The 12,822-nt window shown below is 43.2% G+C and overlaps 1 protein-coding gene across 3 annotated transcripts in view; it reads left to right on the top strand.

The window, feature by feature from the left end:
• Positions 1-12,576, top strand: part of LOC137321364 (structural maintenance of chromosomes protein 6-like) — a 50,786-nt gene extending 38,210 nt beyond the window's left edge. For all 3 annotated transcript variants that reach the window (XR_010962795.1, XR_010962796.1, XM_067983745.1), the window contains one exon: positions 12,320-12,576. Coding sequence is in view for 1 of the 3 variants with exons in the window: in XM_067983745.1 (XP_067839846.1) it covers positions 12,320-12,400 (81 nt within the window). In the remaining 2 variants the exon portion in view is untranslated. The remainder of the gene's footprint in view (positions 1-12,319) is intronic.
• The last annotated feature ends 246 nt before the right edge of the window (positions 12,577-12,822 follow it).

The raw sequence follows: 12,822 nt of genomic DNA, 5'->3' as shown, positions 1-12,822 counted from the left end.
CCGGCACACTGTGGCTGCAGTGTGTACCATCCACAGGATGCACTGCAGCAACTCGGCAAGGCTTCTTCAACAGCATCTCCCAAACCCGCGACCTCTACCACCTAGAAGGACAAGAGCAGCAGGCACATGGGAACAACACCCCCTGCACGTTCCCCTCCAAGTCACACACCATCCCGACTTGGAAATATATCGCCGTTCCTTCATCGTCGCTGGGTCAAGCTCCCTTCCTAACAGCACTGTGGGAGAACCTTCACCAGACGGACTGCAGCAGTTCAAGAAGGCGGCTCACCGCCACCTTCTCAAGGGCAATTACGGATGGGCAATAAATGCCAGCCTCGCCAGCGATGCCCACATCCCATGAACAAATGAAAAAAAGCCGCATCCACTGCTCCACGCACTACACGCCCCCCCCATCACCCACCTACCAACAAACTCTTTCAATCAGTACTCAACTCTTCCAATCAGATCCTTCCTCTCACCCTCACACATTACCACTGTTGCAAGCTGCACACCCACAACTCACAGGTCACACACACGGCAGCTATTCAACCATGACAGGCACATCACCCAAACATCTTGCAGGACTCTCACCGACACGTGTCCCGCTTTCTTGCAGGAGAAAGTGGTGCGTAACAAGAGGCAGCAAGTGTCAGTGGCATTGAGCCCCTCGAGCCTGTTCCGCCATTCAATGAGATCATGGTTGGTCTGTGACCTAACCGCATATACTCGCCTTAACCCCATATCCATTAATACCTTTGGTTAACAAAAATCTATCAATCTCAGATTTAAAATTCACAAGTAATCTAGCACCTGCTGCAGTTTGAAGAAGAGTATTCCAAACTTCTACCACCCTTTGCGTGTAGGAGCATTTCCTAACTTCACTCCTGCAAGTCCTGGCTCTAAATTTTAGACTATGTCCCCTAGTCCTAGAATTCAAGCATGGGAGACCTCCAAAAACAGGTACAAATGCATCAGCAGCCAAAAGCAGTAACCCAGCAACTAACCTGTAAATCCTGCAAGGTCTGTTAAAATAGTGCTGATGGGGGGTCCTCCAGGCCGTCTACGACATGTTCAACTGTTCGTGGTTAAGACGGTGCGTTGGCTGGAGCGTTGAGTGCCATAATTTAAATCAGTGTTTCACACTGATCTAACGCATATGGTCCTTACTTTACATGGTATGCACGCGCATTCCGGGTGCTATTTTGGGACTTTAGGAGGCCGTGTAGCGCCTACAAAACAGGCGCTACAAGGCCGAATTTCTAGCACGAACTATTTTACACAATTGCAGGTGTCATTATGCACTTAGTGGCACTCTCACCTCTACAGGACCTGAGCACACATTTATGCTAATACTTCCGTGCATTACTGATGGAGTGCTACGTTGCCAGAGATACTGTTCCTCTGATAAGACATTAAATTCATACTTTGTCTGCCTGTCCCGAAGGTTCAGCTGAATATTAAAGGTCAATTTTACAAATCTGCACTGCCAGTGAGAAGCCTCTTCCACCCACAGTGTGTTTCAGAAATTTGGGTGCGATTGCTCAGAATTTTGCTGCCACAATTTTCTGACTCTGGTTCTACAATGTTAACTGGTGGCAGATGAGGCTCCCTGCCAACAGCATGGGTTCATAAAAATTACTCCTTAAAGATTCCAAGGTGATATTTGAAGAAGATCAGGGAGTTCGGCCAACATTCTTCCTTTGACTAAAACTATTAAAAACAGATTAACTGGCTAATCATCTCATTACTGTTTGTGGGTTCTGGCTCTGCACAAAATGCCTTCCACATCACTAGTCATTGCAGTTAAGATTAATTCATTTTAAGTGAAATGCTTAGGGGGTTTGTTGAGAGACATGGCAAAGCATTATATGAATGTAAGTTCGTTCTTTCCAGTACACCACACATGGCTGTGCTGTTGGTATACTTTTTCAAAGGAGGCCCCTCTGGTCTCCTTTGTGTTAATGCTTATTTTTGTTGAAATCTGACTGTCCACATTCTCTATAACATTAGTATATACCCCCTTTCTGGTAGCAACTATAAGTCGAATTAACTTATTAATTCAGCTCCCATTTGCCCTCTAAATTTGATCTTGTTACCTTCAACATATTGGAAGCCCACCTGTGGTTTCTGGATGTTGAATTCACGAACATGAGTCTTGCCTTCATTTTCAGTGTACTTATAAATAACAATGGTGCTGAAGTAAAAATCAGCCACAGCAACATAAAAAATGGCTACTACCAGTATGAATGGCTGAATCCCTTCCACCTCTCTCTGACCAGGAATTGAAGCAGTTTTATCATTTCTTTCAGTATAGGAGTACACAAGCAATTGATGAAGATATTGGATCCAAAAAACATCTTTTTTTAAATGCATGCACAAGCCTTTACTACTTGTGCACATTCAGTCAAATTGTACAAGATTTTGTTTTTATATACTTTTGGTTTCAATCAATCTCTCACCCTATTGCTGAGAAGCTTTGTACAAGAAAGTAATGGTAAAACTGCTTCATTGCCTGTAAGGGAAGAACAAATGGGCTTCTGCCACATAGAGTTATAGCGGTCATGGTTTTTAAGCTGCCTCATTTGTTATCCTGCACTATAAATGCAATGGTCTTGAGTATAAGAAAGTTGAAAATCAAATTTATATAATCACTTTTTGAAGTGGTTATGTGCCATTAAAAATCTGAGAGGCACAACACTTCTGGTGCCTTGTACTCTGTTGTATCCTTTAATAATGGAATCACACTTAAAACTACAGAGAAAACAATAATAAAAGTTAAAAATGGGCATCCAGGCTCGTGAAGCACTTCAGAAAAGATAGAAGTGAATTTAAAGGGCCGAAGAGGTATATTCCAATGACTCTCAGAATGCTTAATTCTTTGCAGATGGTCATTTTTCTTCTAGTTTGTTTGCTACTGACAGCTGCTTGCCACCCAACTTTGTGTCTTTTTCTGTGGGGCTCCCATTTTACCTTCCCCCTCATTCTAAATAGGGCACAACAGGGTTGAATTTAATCTTGAGCAGTAGCGCAAAATGGGCAATAGAGAATTGATAGCCTGTTTTACACCCCGCCCGGATGGAAGGTAAAACAGGCTGACGATTTACTATAGCACGCTTTCCACCAACGCCCAAGACAAATGCGATTTTCATTGGAGATTCCACGATATATAGTTTGAGGAAGAAAAGGAGGGGAAATGGAGGGAGTCCAGTCTGGCCACGCAGCACAAGAGGCACATGGTACCCACTGAGATGCTCCTATCTCCAGCTGTCCAAGCAGCATTGCTTGCAGATGCTGTGCTTCATAAAAGAAGCCATCAATGATTTATACCATATACTGCAACCTGACCAATAGCCACCTCCGCCATAGGCATCAGTAACATTAGCCATGCAGCTGTGCACAGATGGATTAAGCAAATCACAAAGCCATTTCATCCACTTCCCCATGATAAGCAGCAGCAGCATGACTGAACACTACAATTTTTTTTATATTGTGGCAGAATTCCTGAAGGTCAAGGAGTAATAGCTTGCACCTAGTTGGTCATATATACTCCCTTCAACAATCTCATCACCTACACCAACAGCAGCAGATTCTGTTCTCTGAATGTCCGAATAGTACCAAATCATGCAAGTGAATGCTTGCTCTCCTGCATGTTGTAAGGCAACATATTTCAGCTGAGAATACATCTTTGGGTGGCTCCCGGGAGATTAATGCTATTCTCCACAGCCATGACTGATGACACCTGTGTGCTGCCTCGGTACACCAGCTGATCATTGCTATAAGGAGGTCCAGAGTACACTATTGGAACATTGAAGGCATGTCAGGTGCCTGGAACATACTGGAACTGCTCTGTTACTTTGTCCAGGGTCACAATTGTCTGTTGCTTAACATTGCCTTACAAAGATGCCTCATCATGGAGGCCTTGGAAAAGGAAAGCATCCAAAGACAGCAGGGTCTTCAGCCAGAGAAGCAACAGTGGCCTGAAGGGGCTATGGAGGAGAACCTATTGCTGGCTGCAAAAGACTTTCATGAAGAGGCTTTCCTTTGACTTCCACATCTGGCTAAGTGCATTAGCAGTCCTGTTTACATCTTTCCTCTTCCATTCACATATCTGTCATCATCTATAGAATCCTCCCGTGCACTTCCCAATCAAATCACTTGATGAAAGCCACTTCCAAACCGTGGCAACAACAATGTAGCAGTAACCTTCACAGTTGCAGACTGAGCTGTCCCTATTGTGGAACTGGTTTGATAGTCTGTCTGCAGGAATATGAATAATTCTGTTGTGGTGCCTGTGATGAAAATACAGCGTTCTTATCTTTGATTCTTAATTAGATTTTGTATTGCTGACTGCAATGTACACATGAGGTAATGGTCTGTTATTTTTAGCTGTCTTCTACAAGATGTACGGCATTATGTTAGGACTGAATAATATTCGCACCTCAGGCACGGCAGAGACATGCATAGTACTGGAAATACTTGTTATGCATGGTTTGTTTGATATCGTTATAGCTGAAAAGGGGACATTGTAGGGGGTGGTGGTCTGTGTCAGCTTCACCTCTGACTACTGAGCGGTCCGAATCGCTCCCACTCCCTGGGTTCTAGACCTTGGACTTATTTGGGGGTTGTGACAAAAAATGCAGCAGACAACTGGTTTTGGTACAAGAAAAGAAACTGGGTTTATTGAAATCACAAATGAACTTATAACATTAGGATAACACTGAGATACAAAGTACACTTAGTTAAGAATGGGGAACACACGGCATAACGAGGGAAAATCACCCTACTAATCCCCTTACCCTTGTCCCACCCCCAAAACCTAACTAAATTGAACTAGGAGAGGTCAGGAATCATGCTCACCAAACCAGGGTTCCTTGACAGTTCGAAATCCAGCCAGGTAAGCCGGTTGCAGTTTTGGGGTACGCTCTTTGTGTCCTCTGGGCCCTGCCGTCCCCACGTGGCCCTGGTCTGAGGAATCTGTGAAGGTTCTTCAGTTGGATAGAGTCTGTTGGTACGGTAAGGCGCAGTTGTGGGTGGACGATCTTCGTGCAGGGCTGTGGCTGCCTTCTTGCTGCTTCAAAACTGCTGTTTTAAAGCTGAACTGCTTAGAACCTGCTCCAAAACCAAAAACCCTTCCTGCTTCATAACTGGTCCCCAGTTATACTGACTTTCGAATTTCTTATCTGATTCCCAAAACAAGGTTAGTTCTTTGTGTTCTTCAGGTGATTGTTGGCTTCCTGCTTTTAGTAGTTAGTAGCGATAATTTATGCAAGGTTTTGATGGGCTTTAGTTTCTTGTAAGCTGAAGTCTTTCTCTGGGTTGATTGTTTTAAAGGGAAGAATGCGTATTCTGTCTACTCTCATTGTCTGGTTTTCAGGAACAATCCACTCTGTCGCAACAAGTCCAGGCCTGTCTTGCAGGGATCCATGTTTTAAAACTAGCAGTTGATACGTCTTCAAATAAAATTCCAAAAGTCATATCCTCGTTGTTGATATGAAAAATGTGGGAATTTTTAGAACCCTTCAACATCTCTGGGAGATCTTTCAAAGTATTTGGCATAGATCAATGAATCAAGCCATCCCATTCAATTCTAAACACCCTAAGTGAGTGACAGCCACTGGGGTACAGATGTGGAATAATCCTGTGAGAATGGCAGGAAAGAACTGGCACAGCAGAAGTGTCTTTTTTTGAAATTTTGAGGATAGTAAAGTTTGTAAATTTCTGTAAATATACTGGGGTCGAGCTTCCGTTAGTTATAGCAGCACAATCCGGACAGAATCGGGCGAATCAGCGCAAAAGGTTGTGGAATTTAAAACAAGTGAGCTACGCCCAAAACCACTTACGCTCATGTTTTCTGCGATCTTTTATGCTGGTTCAAAAATCACTTTATCGAAGCAAGCCCTGCTCACAAGACCGACCATGCCCCCAGGCCGAAATAGTAGGGATGGTGACTTTCTGCTGATTGCGTCCGTTTGGGAAGGGTGGTCAAATTGCCCTTGTTTTTTTCGGCCACAGGCACCAGTAATCAGATCGCTGGGCATGTGGCAATGAAATGTTTGCATCGGGTGAGGGAAAAGTGTCCTTAAATCAATTTGCACAGTACTCAGATTGAAATCACTCACTACTCTTAAAACTTATGCGTTAATACATTAAAATTAATTTAAATCCATCAGGTCAATGCTCTTAAAACTATAAAGGCAGGGCACATGGTAATAAAATGTTTGCAGAGAGTGAAAAAAGTAGCCTTACCTTTTGATCTTCAGCCTCACTCTGAAGGAAATTTTTTTCAGTGGTTTTTATAGGACCCTTCCCCAGATACTTGAGGCCCAATTGGCTCTGATCCTAGTCACTCATCGATTAAGTGCGTTCATACTGCTCCCCTGCACTGATTCATGGGAAATTTAACGTTCGGGACTATGAAAATGAGTTTGGGTGGCAACTTGAATCGTAACTTCAAATTGGAAAAACAATGCAATTTCAAGTGCATTTTGGGCGCAATTTCCCGAATGCACCCAAAGTGGAAACTCAACCCTACTGTTTGTACTAGGTATTTTTAATAAAATTTGTCTGCTGGTTTATAGCTTGAGCTGTAGTCTGATGGAGTGTATATTCATCTGCTTACCAAACATGAGTCCATAATACGTCACAATAAGCCAGGATACAAGCGTTATCTGTTTGATCCCTGGGCCTTGTTGCATTTACCTAGATATTGGGTAGATAAAGATACACTTCGTTTCATAAGGGATGTGAGGTCCACGTACAGGAGTGGTCACTGACATTGAAGCCAAATAGCATATCTTGCATAAAAAACAAAAAAATTTAACAGCTTTAGCGCCCTTTAGGAATTTCAATCCATGTATATTGCAATGTTCAAACAGGTCCAGTTATGAGAACCTGGTCCTATACACATTGATGGAGGTGTAAGGATGGACTGTAATGGAGCATCGAAGGTGCAAATATGAGCATGTCTGGCATGCCTTGTCTGATGGTACTCTTGCAAAACCTGAAAATGCCCACAGCCTACCTATAAATCTAACAAACCAACACACTAATAGCATTACCTATAGAAGCAGGTACAGGTAAGATGTAATACAGCTTTGAGAAACTGTCCATCATAATTATAATCTTACCTCCCACTCATCTGCAAAGTTATCCAACTTCCAACGGAGGCAACCAACACTGCCTAGATGTAGTAGATGCAAGTCTTACAGTTCAGACTTTTTCTCAAAACATTTACAGTTTTTTTTGGAGTGGAACAGCTCGTTCAGCTCGTTTGAATAAATGAGCTGAGGCTTCTCTTATTGCTTGGAACACAGTCCACGCACCTAAGAGATAAGGGGATTATGGCCTGCTACATTTATGTTGCCTATTTTCACAATGATCACAAGGAGAAATTACAGGACCAATTTTCCTCTTCGCTCTGCCAGGACAATGCTCAAGTCCCAGGCACAATGAAGGGGAAAAGAAGGTGGCGACCTGTTATGTCAGGTTTTTGTCCTCTCTACACTGCCCTGAGATTCCCTGGGATATCCTGAATGGCTGTAAATGGACCTGCGCCTGCAGCATAAGCATTGAAATGAGGGAGGAGAAGGTGTTCCTGGCCCTTCTGCCTCACTTTCCGTTGTGTCTGGCCAAGGAATACCCAATTACAGGGTGCCCCAAAAAGCTGGTGGTGGGCCAGCAACTGAGCTTCTGTTTCTACCCCTCGTTCACATGTTAATGGCCTGAGGCATGAAATTTGGGTCATCTGTGCCCCTCAGGCAGAACGCACCTTGGGTTGCTGCGCCTGTCTGGCATCCAATGTAAAATCCATGGCCCTTATATCAAATGAGGATCAACATTACAAAGCTGCTGTCAGACAAAATTCTCACATTTCTGTGGGCTGGCATCCGTAAATACATTTTCTTATTTCAACCAGTGCATTCCTATCAGCTGTTGCTCCACTTCTCCAAAGCTGTGATACTTAAATGATAACTCTCCCTACTGATGTCAGTTCTAGCTGCTGCAGCTTATTTTACCTGGGTAACTTTAACCTAACCGCCTGGTGGGACATGGGCAAGCTCGGATCAGACGTCCATTTTACACCTGTTCGATTTTACTCTTCATTGACTTCAATGGAGAGTAAAGTTGGGCTGGGTGTAAAATGGGCAGCCAACCCGAACCTGCTTGTTTCCCGCACAAACGGGTTAGATTAAAAGGACCCCTTTAATCTTCTTTTCCTGTAACTATCTTGCTGCACTGACTCTGATTTTAATCAGTGGGAGCCTGGGCCAAAGTTGGGTATTTAAATAACACCAGTGCTGGAGCAGAGCAACAGTTGGTAGGAAGGTGCTGGTATGGGTCCATCATTTTTTCAGAATTTGCTCTGCCAGGAAGGAATCCTAAGGGAAGATATGGCCCACATGTAACATGAAGTTACTACTTTTATTCACAAACAGGGGCATAAATTACTCATCTAATATGCAAGTAGATATGGAAACTCAAGTTTTGGACGGTGCTGCCTGAAACACGTATCCATAGTTAGGAAGATCTTGATAAGCCAAGTGCCCTTTCCTCTTTGCCCAGCTCCTTATGTTCTTGTTTATTCCGGCGAGATATTGCTAAAGCCAGGCAGATTTGCACACACAATGATTAGAGGTCACCAGAACTGCTAAGAGTATCGATGTGGTGATCAATTGTCTGAGGGAAAGGATCAACACAGAACAAGAATGTCATGGAAACAAAGAGGAAATTACAAGGTATTTATTTGTAATGCACATTGCATATCAGCACAGGCATGATGGACCGAAGAGCCTCCTTCTGTGCTGTATCATTCTATAGTAAATAAAATTCTGTCACCACTTATTGTGAAGTTAGTTCTGTTGGTTCTGTACGTAACTTATTGGACTCTAAAATCTGCAGGCCAGATTCCTCCCCGTCCCTGGATAAATCTTTTTTCTGTCCCCTTCGGCCTCCTTAAAAATTGTTCTCTTCTTTGGGGGCCAGCTTGGACACCTTCTAGAGGCCTTATCACGTTGGGTGTACTGGCCACCAGACACATGCCAGATCCCATATGGGCCGGAGAAATAGGATCTCCGAATATAGGCAGTACTCGCCCCCTTCATGCTTGTGGTGGGTGGAGGCCAAGCAGAAAATCCCAGATTAGGTCATGACCCAATGTAGCCGGGTCCTGACCTATCTCAGAGCTGTTCCACCAAATACCCACCAGAGTTACAATGGGAGTCTAGCAGAACAGCAGATGACCCCAATATGTTCAGCTATTATGCTGCGTTGTCAGAAAAAATGGAATCAATGGAGAACTTAAAGGAGAAGGATGGTGCTCGCCCCTTTAATAGAAGAAACTAAAGGTCTTATCAGAAATTTCTCTCTTTTTAAAAAAGTCAATTTAATTGATACTATGGAGGTTCTCAAGTAGGGACGCCCCCCTAAATAGCTTCAGTGATGTTGATTACAAGGAGCAGATCGGAGCAACTCCATGGCAAAGAATAGGTCAGTGACTAGCTGATTTCAGGGTCCTTTCATTTTGAGAATACTAAAGTGCAGATTTGATTCCCTCAAATTCTGAGTTACCGATTCGATCTGCAGTGCCAAGGAGTGGTGAACACCTATAGAAGGAAAGGGAGAGAGATGGAGATATTGCCAGGCCAGCCTTACAGGACTGTCAAAAAAAATAGCAATTCATTCGTCCATATGTCAATGTGGGTGAATTAAATATATAGAGGCTTTTGAGAAATAGGGCCCTATGTCTTGCCCACCCCGGTCCCCAGGGAGAAAGTTGTGGAAGTCCCAAATGGGCATCAGATATCCATGAATTATTACACAGAAGTCATGATGTTATTAATCTGTATTTCAATCCAGTATAAGGTACCATAAGCAATCAACACTGCAACCTCCCCTCTCTCCCAATGGGAAGATACAAAAATTGGGTCCCTTAGGGTTAGAATTGAATCCAATCACTTGCAATCCATTGTGGTTGCAAACAAGGTCCACTAGGTAATTTTATCAATCACGATGTAGGTAAGCTGGGTGGTGTATTCGAGAGTTCAAGGCAAATTTGTCACTGACAATATATTGCAGATTTCCCACTCAAACCTACATGACCCATGCATGAAGTAAGGATCCTGGTCTTCCACACTGGCTTTTAGGGTATATTTTTTCAATCGATAATGCTTGATTTTCAGATGTAGAGTGGGTGATCCTCATCAGAAAATGGGGTGGATATTGGAGCAGATTAGATATCCACCTATTTTGCCTATTGCATGCATTTGCACTGGGGGAGTTGAGGGATACAGGGATCTCCTGCCTAAAATATTTTAATTTGAATATTTTATTGGAGTGCTGATGACATTATTTAGGCATCCACAGTTTCCCGATATTCACGTGCACCTAACAATTATCTATCCATCCATTGAAATGGGCATCCATGGTTACTAGGGACTGAGCTGTATACAGAAGTAAGTTGAATGAGCCCTATAAGAAGACACTTTGTGCATTTTTTTGTTTTTTATTTGCCGCTGGTATTTAGGTATCCATGAGCCTTTGTGATAATTGTTGTGGCGCAATAAATGCAACAGTGTCACATTGAGCTCCCCTTGGGAATTTCCTAAATCTTTTCTTTCTAAAGGAACAGGAAGAGGATCAATGGAAGGATGACAGGCAGATCAGGCTGCACCAGAAGTACTCTGCAGCTACAAGCAGTAGGCCTACACCAAAACTGAAATAAATGTTGACAAATACTTTTGGTGTTCTGAAATCTTAAGTTTTGAAAGTTCCTAATTAAAATTTTTAAAAATTGACCAATTAGTTATGTACACCTAAGGATTTATAGCTTCTATATTTTAATCTCTCAATGCTTTAATACTGCTTTATACCAGACCCAAGAATAAGTTACTTGTTTGCGATAAATCCCATTCAAATAAAACTAGGTTTTTGAGCCGTGTAGCAACCATTTTTCAGGTGTTACGCGGCCTCCTAAGGTCCCGAAATGGCATCTGGAATGTGCGCTCACGCTTCTAGCGTGACATGCAACAGACGCCATGTTTTGTTTGTAGGAAACGCTTCTATACGCAAAGGATGGTAGAAGTTCAGAACGCTCTTCCACAAACGGCAGTTGATGCTACCTCAGTTGTTAATTTTAAATCTGAGATTGATAGATTTTTGTTAACCAATAGTATTAAGGGATATGGGGCGGGTATATGGAGTTAGGTCACAGATTAACCATGATCTCATTGAATGGCGGAACAGGCTCGAGGGGCTAAATGCCACTGCTACTTGCTGCCTCCCATTATGCACCACCTTCTCCTGCAAGAAAGCGAGATGTGTGTCAGTGAGTGTCCTGCAAGATGTTTGGGTGATGTGCCTGTCATGGTTGAATAGCTGCCAGTGTGTGTGACCTGTGAGTTGTGGATGTGTGGCTTGCAACAGTGGTAATGTGTGAGGGTGTGAGGAAGCATCTGAATGGAAGAGTTGAGTACTGATCGAAAGAGTTTCTGGGTGATGGGTGTAGTGCGTGGAGCAGTGGATGCAGCTAGTGGTGCAGTTGGTAGGAGATGCCACTTGACAGTTGACACCTTGACCACTTGTGTCAAAGCGTTGAACTTCTTCTAGCACTGCATCCATGTTCGTGGTGCAATGCGCCTGGCATTGACTTCGTCCCCTACTGCCTCCCACTGCCTCTTGAGCATATGTCTGGAGGGCCTTTTGCCCCCCTGCAGATATAGGATGCCCCTCCTTCTGTCCAACTCTTACGTCAAGGCCTCCAGTGCATCATCAAAGAACCTTGGTGCGCACACTCTCGCAGGCCTGGTACAAACTCAGATCGGCAGATTGGTGAGGACTGTCATGCAGATTGGAGGATTTAGTAGTGCGCAACCTTTATTCAATGTTTTAACATAACTCAACAATTTGTAAACGTCGGGACGGGACCTGCATCTGTGTTTTATGTGTGTGATGTCTGATCTCCATTCAGACTCCGTGCGGACCCGTATCTTATTTTTTTGCAAATAAGAGGTGCCGGCTGCTTTGAAGAGGTGCGAGCCACTCATGCGATATCTGGACCCCCCTGCTGGTGAGAAGTCATTCAACAGAGCAGCCAGGCCTGGCTGCTCGTGCTGGAATCAAGTAAATGACCAGGCAGCACGAATCTCACGTGCTGCCTGCATTGGAACGACCGGGCGCGGGTTATTCGCGCACTGCGACCCCCATGCCCGGATTCGGGGGTTGTCAAATTTAACTCCTGTTTTTTGTACTGCATACAATGGATTCAATTTTCAAAACTATTAGTATACCTGAAATTAATAATTTTTCATTGTTTTTTGAACAGGCAATACTTTGGTGTTTTGGAAACTTACAAGAATATCAAAAACCAGATCAAGAGCCTGAAGAAGTTTACGCAGATGATTGATAAAATAATGGAGGAAAGGCACAAAACAAATGGAAAATTCAGGAGATAATTATTACAATTGGTAGTTCTTTCAGAGAGCCGGCACAGGCATGATGGGTCGAATGACCACCACCTGTGCTGTATGATTCCATGAGTTCATTCAGTACAATTTTTTGTATTTGTTGAGTTATAATTAAAATGCAATTCTATTTCATGTGTGTTCTATTCCTTCATGAAAACCTTGTGTTGCTTATGTCTTGTAAGGGAGTTGGTGCACTTGAGGTGATTAAACAACATTGCTTCACTCAGGCCAGCAGGGTTACACTTACTCCAATTAGACTCTATCAGACTGTGATTCAAGCATTAAACCAACGAATGCTTTTATTTAAATAAAACAGGTAAATGAATAGTATACAGTATCAAACAATAAATTATACACTTCC

Source organism: Heptranchias perlo, chromosome 5, assembly GCF_035084215.1.
Source record: "Heptranchias perlo isolate sHepPer1 chromosome 5, sHepPer1.hap1, whole genome shotgun sequence".
Classification (NCBI taxonomy): Eukaryota; Metazoa; Chordata; class Chondrichthyes; order Hexanchiformes; family Hexanchidae; genus Heptranchias; species Heptranchias perlo.
The sequence above is the reverse complement of the archived record's forward strand: the minus strand, read 5'-3'. Positions and strand labels throughout refer to the sequence as shown.